This window comes from Lactuca virosa, chromosome 5, assembly GCF_052849685.1.
Source record: "Lactuca virosa cultivar CGN04683 chromosome 5, Lactuca_virosa_CGN04683_v6, whole genome shotgun sequence".
Classification (NCBI taxonomy): Eukaryota; Viridiplantae; Streptophyta; class Magnoliopsida; order Asterales; family Asteraceae; genus Lactuca; species Lactuca virosa.
Window position 1 is genome coordinate 457400511 of NC_136430.1, and position 7463 is coordinate 457407973.

Consider the following 7463-nt stretch of genomic DNA (forward strand, 5'->3'; position numbering starts at 1 on the left):
ATTGGAATTAATTTTGGGTTAATTAGAATTAATAAATGGTGCAAGGTATGAATTGTAATTGTTTAATAGTTGAGCAATGAATGTGATTCTAGATCCTTCCCTTGCTATGGACGGTTTCAAGGAGAGCTAGGAATGGTTCTGGAAGCCTCCTGAATCAGATAACGAAACAAAATTTGAATCTGATTAAAATACTTTTATTTTACTATTCAAATCTAGGGTTTCAAGGTTATATGACATCTATATAAGGTTCATAACCCTTTGAAAAACCGATCCCTAGTTTGACTAATAGAGAAATCAGAATTTCTCCTCTCCCCTCTCCATATTTTGATTCTAGGGTTTTCTAGGGGTTTGGGTGTGACACATTAGAGGCTACCACACTATTGGAGCTAGCTTTTCAACGAGCACTACTAGAGAATTGTTTGCATTATTCAGTTGTTGCAAAAGGTATGTGTTTTTGTATCATTCCAATTTTCATAGCATAAGTGTTTATGATAAAAATCCATTGTGCAAACCTTTTGTTGTAACCTAGAAAGCTCATCAGTGACATCATTGTGATGTAAGAATCGGTTATGTCTTATAACAATCTTTCTAACCACTTGTTTGGGCACCATTTTGTATATAACCAACTTCCAACCGTCATCTTCCTTGTATAAAAGGAAGTTGAATGTTCCAGAAAATGGTTAACTGTTTTGATACCTGAAATTGATCATTTGCTCTCATCTGTCTCATCAAAAACGCAAAACAACAAGGTATTTTTTATGTTTCAAATTTGGAAGTGGTATGACTTCTAAATTTTCTGTCTTGGATTATCCCAAATCAGATTTCGTGATAGACCAGATTATAGGGTCGAAATCATAAATTTTTGAAAGTGATTACAATCACAATTCAAGAACTATCCAAGTTTATATTGATATTCTTAAGTTTCAAAATTTATAGTTTGTTTGTGTATGTAGCTTGATTACTCTAATCAAGTGAATCACATTAGAATTATATGTTCGTATTGTTCTTCGCATTTTTATAGTCGTGTTTGTATTAATCGAAATGTTCTTAATACTACATATTTATTATGAATTTCAATAACTTGACCGCTAGCCTCCTATGGAAAAATTAAGGGTTCTGCTATATAACACAACCTTCTATATATTCTACATATTTCTATCCCAAACTCTCCAAAAAATATAAAATAATTGGTCTTCGGATCTTCGCAGATAATGTTTTTTCTTCAAACAATAAAATGCATCACAAACTATTTACTAATTTTTTGGCATACGTCGCTAGATAGCTCTTGCTACATTGTCCCATAACTATTAACTAATACATAAAATTTGTTGCAAAGGCTGATATAGTCAGATACTAATCAAAGTTTTGTAATAAAACAAATTCGTTTAGATGCATTTTGAACGTGTATAGCTCCTTCTCCTTGGACCCATTTTCACTTATTACAAGTGCAGCTTTCATATCAAAAAATCTTGTATCCGTGCAGAGTGAGACAGACATAAGTTTTATTACAAAACCACACTGTTTTTAGTATATACTAAGATTTAAATTACAACATTACACTTGGAACTGAACGTAAATAAAAAACATTCAGTTCAAGAGACAAAGTTATATATATTATATCCAAAAGTGTCACTAACTTTGGGTATAAAAGGTCCCTTCACTTTCGAAAAAAAAAACTTTGGGTATAAAAGTTTTATCATAAGTGCACTAATAAATTCACTATATATAAATATTTCCATCCATCGCATGATTTCCAGGGAACTTTGTTTAACCAACATTAACACCTTCAAAATAAGCATGCCAAAAATATTCATTGATTTTGCATATGAGAAAGTAATTTATCTGGTAAATAAATGCAAGGCTAGGCTACAAGATTAGATCTTTGAGTGCAAATGCTCGATTCGATTCAGTTGTGTGTTAAATCATACAATTACACTTTCTAATAACCATCGTATCATGTTAATAAAAAAAATCTTACAAACAAGTTTGTAGTATACTCTTATATGATAATGCTCAAATAAAATAAAGAAGTTCTAGTTTAATAAGTAATATTCAAGGATATTGAATATTAAATAAACCCATACGTAACAAACGACTATGGTCGTAATTGCTAAAAAGCACCATCTTCATATCATCAATCATTACACAAACAAATCTTTGATGGTTGATTGAACCTGTAATAACAATTACTAAACTTGAGCTTTTGAATCTTTATGAGTTGATCAAACTTGACTTATAATAGCAAAAAGTTGAAACATGTTTGTCAAATTTTCCTTTTGTATTAGCACATTATTTTTCTCACTCAACTGATATAATCCTCAATCCTGGTCCTGGGTTCAACAAGAATATATCCACATATCTTCAAAGATAGAATATTATATAGGGCTAAAGAAATTACAGCATACATCGCTTACATTTATTTAACTTTTTTCAAAATTAAGACATCGGATTTTGAAAAACCTACCCAATTAATTTCTTTTTTCTTATCAGCACATTATAGTTTTGACATAACTATAGCAGTGAAAATTGTTTTGTTTTTAATCATTGCCATTTCATGTCAATCTCATCATCCGTCGCTAGAAATCATCAAACAATCAGGCAGGGAGACTTACTTGTGAACAACAGATTAGGATGATAGATGGTTTATAAGATTTGTATACAGAAATAAAAAGCATAACCATAATGAAATCATCCTTTAACTTTTGGTGCAGATACATTACACAAATATCAATCTGATTCCCTAGGGGGTGGCGGCATCAATAGGAGGCGATCTTGATCCTCCTCCTCCTGGATTTGGGCTGCTGCAGCTGCAGTGCGTCTTTGTTCTTGAGCCAAGAGTGCATGCAAGTCGCTCCCATTTGCTAAACTGTTAAACTCAACTGCCTTCGAAGGCATTGTGGGATATCGTCTTTGACAAAAAGTCATCAATCTTTTAACAGACTGCAAGTACTTTCTTGTAGTTTCATCATTCATGACATGGGCTACACTGTTGGTGTAGATCTTTTCACGAGCTGAACGTTCATGAATACCAACCATAGTCACTCCAATTGGCCATGGTGCGTTCCCAATTGCCATTCTGATGTAATGATCCATTGCTGCTAAATACTCTCGTTCCATGCAGCATTTCACCACCAACATCAGTGCTTGCCTAATGTCATCTGGCAAAACCTATCAATCAACATAGATGATGATTGATTAAATGAAAATGTTTTGAATGAAATTGGAAATTGTTAAACTTAGATGATAGATGATGTTTGCTTACCTTCTTCCTGCAAAACTTGAACAGAGGATTCAGGTATCTCGCACACTGTTTGAAAGTAGCAAAGGTTGATTTCCCTTTGGCAGTTCTCTTCTCCGTTTCAGTCATCTCATCCAACTCCTGGTTCCACTCGATTAACAGCTTCTTGAAAAACACAAGAATCTTATCCTCATCACACAGATCTGCAAAATTTGCTTTCATTCGTTTGAAATCCTTATCTTGGTCCATACCTGAAGAACCACCATCTCCGCTAACATCATCTTCACCTCCCCCTCCATCTTTATCCTCCGTCGACTCATCCGTCGTCTTCCTTTTCCGATCACTCGATAGACCAGACTTTTGCCTCTTCTTCAGTTCAACTATATCACGCAGAAAATCGTTCGTTTGCCCCTCCGTCATATCACTATCGTCCAGCTCAAACAGCCCTGCCTTCAACACATACTTCAATCGATCCAACCGATCATCGTCACTTTCCCCAAACAGTGTAACTGGTTGTTTCAAGAACCGGAGCCGACGAATAACCTCTTGTTTCGGTAGATTTAGAGCGTCAATCTTATGTTCGTCACTTATTGGGGTTTTCGAAGACGAGCCGACGCCTGATTCAGGTTTGGACTTCGAAGAGTCGAGTTTAAAGTTGGGGTTGGAGGAAGAATTAGGATCAGATGAGTTAGAATTGTTTTGATTCTGATCTTGACGGAGGCGTTTGGCCTCGGCGTCACGTTTCTCTTCCTCGCGAAGCTTTTGGATTCGTCTCTGTTCGATCTCTGAACGCTTGAATACCTTCCGTCCGCCGGTCTCTTCCGACAGACTTTGCCTTTTCTTTAGCAACTCTTGCTTCAGGATATCCATGGCGATCTGATGCTAGGGTTTCTAGGCTCGCTTCGGTGTTAAAGACGAGACATAGATTTTCGATTGGAAAAGTATGTATAAGTTGTTAAAAATAAATAAATAAATAAAAAGACAAAGTTGCATAAATGGTCCTTGTAGTTGTCAAAAAAATACCGTTGTAAATTATTTTGATAAATTTTTGACATATGTGGTCTTTGAGAGTTTTGAACATTGCACCGAGGTTTTATGTCTAACAGTGTCAGTGAAACATCCCGTTTATTAAATAAATAAATAGATAAAATTGATGAATGAATAGTAGCCCTAAAATCCATAATATTTAGTGGGGTGTTGGTTTTGGGGAGCCAAATGTTATAATTTGGATTATTCGGGGGTTAAAATGTAACTTTGAGATTTATTTTGTAAAGATTTTAAAATGATAGGGGGTGTTTGGTAAGTATTGGACTTATTGTGAAAGGATTTTGAAAACTGAGGGTTGTTGGGTAAATTGCGGACTTGATTTGAAAGGGATTTTGAAAACTGAGTGTTGTAAAAATGTAATTGGTCACGGAATAATCAAGAAATTCATAACCACCACCGCGAGGTGGTGGCTGCCGCCGTTGACCGCCACTACCCGAGGTGGTAGTGGGTGGTGCCCGACCTAATGAAACCCTAGTTGACCTAATGAAACTAGAGGTGCACAAATATCGATCCTGAACCGGTCCTGGATCGGTCCTAAGTCGATCTTTTTTTTTTTGGATCGGTCTTTTTTTGGAGCGGTCTTTTTTAGACCGGTCCCGATCGGTCCTCGGTCGGTCCTTTTTCGGTCCCGTCCTTTTTTGGATCAGTCTTTTTATGGATCGGTCTTTTTTCGGATCGGTTTTGCTATAAACTAGTCCGATACCGGTCTTTTTTCGGTTCGGTTTCGGTTTTTTGTTTTCGGTTCGGTTTCGGATTTTTTTCGGGTTCGGTTTCGGATTTTTTCAGGTTTCGGTTTTTCTAGTTTTTTATTTCACTTCAATTGTCTTATGATACATTTCATAACATTATAAATCATCATCCATCAAATACATATGTAATAATTCCAAGATTTCATAACTTCGACATATCATTAACATATAAACTTAAAAATTAAGTTCATAATATTACATAGAAAACAAAGAGAAATTGGGTTCATAACATTGCATAAAAGACTTAGTAAATATAAATAAGTTCATAACATTAGTGATAATTTCTAAAACATAAATATATCATCAGAATGTCATATCTGTAGGGAAATTCCAAAAGTTGTAGTTGTCGTCGGAATAAAGAACTTCTTGGTCAGGGTTGGAGTAATCTTGGCCGGGAGTGATGTTAGATGATGTACTTGTAAAATTTGCATTGCGTGCTTCTTGAGTGTCGACAATATCTTCATCAACATCGGTGTTAGTGTATGATGACACTTCCGCGCCTCTTTTTTCCATTTCATCTACCAAAATCTCGGTTTCCATATGGGTTAACCCTTCTTCAAGATCCGCGCTATTTTGTGTTCTCTCCATTGAATCATAGTAGTCCTTTAGGATCACCGACATTTGCACCGATTCATCGGTTAGCATACACCTTCGAGCACTTAATATCCTGCCACTAAGAGAAAAACAACATTCCGAAGCTACGCTACTAGCTTGGACCGTTAGTACATCCCTAGCCATTGAGGCTAGGACTTTATATTGACCTAATCGTTCTCTATCTTCCCACCACTTTAAAACATCCAATTGTGAAAATTGTTCATCGGTTATATTAGAAGCATAATCAGAATCTTTATACATTGAAAGTTCATCTAAAGACGTTTGATTGTATCTTGGACGTTTTGATTGACTATCCCTAAACCATAAGGATCCGATACTCAAGGAACTAGGTGGCCTCATGATAGAGGTTGAAGAACTAGTTTGTTGAGTTGGTGGCCTCGGGATAAAAGTTGACGAATTTCGAATTGCATATTCATTATCATATATCATATATAATTGTTTAATCGTGTCTTCAAAAACTGATATATTTTTAGTTATGTCAATATCATCTGATCCCAAAAGATTGCCGATACTAAGTATACTATCTGTTACACCTTTAAAATTCACATATGGATTTAGTGCTGAAGCGATCATAAAAATCGGTGGAAATTCTTCAAAATATTTTTCAAGCTTTTCCATCATTAGAGAAACAATTTTCTCCCATTGCGGATCCAACCCCTCAAAATCGGCTAATGTTTTTATTATTTGAGTAATACTAATCAAAGAAACGTTAGATGTTGGACTATATGTTTGTGACAACATAAACGTTGCTTGATATAGTACTCCTAAAGCCGTATGTAACTCAAGGAGAAGAGTCTAATCCATCTCGGTAATATCCGCATCGGATTCATGGGGAATATGTTCTCTATGATATTCGCTTAATAAATCTTTTTGTTTTAATAAACGTTCAATCATTAAGTAAAGAGAGTTCCACCTAGTTGGCAAATCCGCGGCCATTTTTAAAGCTCTTTTTCCTTTCCTTTTGCAAAATTGTTTGTATTTTTGTTGTTCAATAGGCCCACTTCTAAAAATTGATGCATTTAGATCTCTAAATTTTGAAAGACGAGTTTCCATTACTGAAACACCATGTTGAACCGCCAAATTGAAAATATGACAACAACATCGCACATGATAAAATTTGCCATCACATATTGGATTTAAAGCTCGTTTCACTCGATTCATTGCATTAGTATTGTTACTAGCATTGTCGAGTGTTATAGAAAGTATTTTATCTTTTATACCAAAAGCGTTCATGATTCTAATTAAAATCTCATATATTTGTTCACCCCCGTGTGGGTGAGGAAATTGTTCAAAAGCAAGAATTCGTTTATGCATAATCCATGTTTTTGGATCGATCCAATGTACCGTGATGCAAATAAATGATAGAGCGGTACCATGTGGAGCGGTCCAAACGTCGGTGGTTAAAGAGACTCTTCCCGATAGAGCGGTACCTCATGGATTTTTTTAAATTTGTTCATTGCATCACGTTTTAGGGTTGTACGACTTACATGACAATAATCTGGTTGTAGAGCTTTCTTGATGAATCTAATAACTCTCGGCCGAGAGAAAAAATCAAATGGAAGACTTTCTTGTATAACTAGTTGCATAGATAATTGGCGTGCTAGATCATTATCGTAATGCCAAGATACTCCATCATTATCAACTTGTGTTTGCGCAATTGCATTCTCATGTTTCTTTCTACATGAGATCTAATAATTTCAAAATAAACTACATTAGTACAATTAACGAAACAAAACCTAAGTTATTATACATAATTTAGTATAATTTATAATTAATAACTTGCATTGTCTTGGTTATATCGACTAGTATTAATC

General features: G+C 35.2%; 1 protein-coding gene across 1 annotated transcript; it reads right to left on the minus strand.

Moving 5' to 3' along the window:
- Nucleotides 1-2612: 2612 nt before the first annotated feature.
- On the minus strand, nt 2613-4172 carry LOC145114517 (splicing factor Prp18 family protein). Its single transcript, XM_079050535.1, has 2 exons — nt 3263-4172; nt 2613-3168 (listed from the first exon to the last, which is right to left on the minus strand). The coding sequence occupies exons 1-2, from the start codon at nt 4106-4108 to the stop codon at nt 2728-2730; spliced, it is 1287 nt and encodes a 428-aa protein (XP_078906661.1). The 5' UTR covers nt 4109-4172; the 3' UTR covers nt 2613-2727.
- Between the last annotated feature and the right edge of the window lie 3291 nt (nt 4173-7463).

Bases quoted from the DNA above. Each gene is read 5' to 3' on its own strand.
- LOC145114517 (XM_079050535.1), bottom strand. From the start codon at position 4,108: ATGGATATCCTGAAGCAAGAGTTGCTAAAGAAAAGGCAAAGTCTGTCG. The intron at 3,169-3,262 runs GTAAGCAAACAT...GTTGATTGATAG, and splicing joins TCAAGTTTTGCAGGAAGAAG to GTTTTGCCAGATGACATTAG.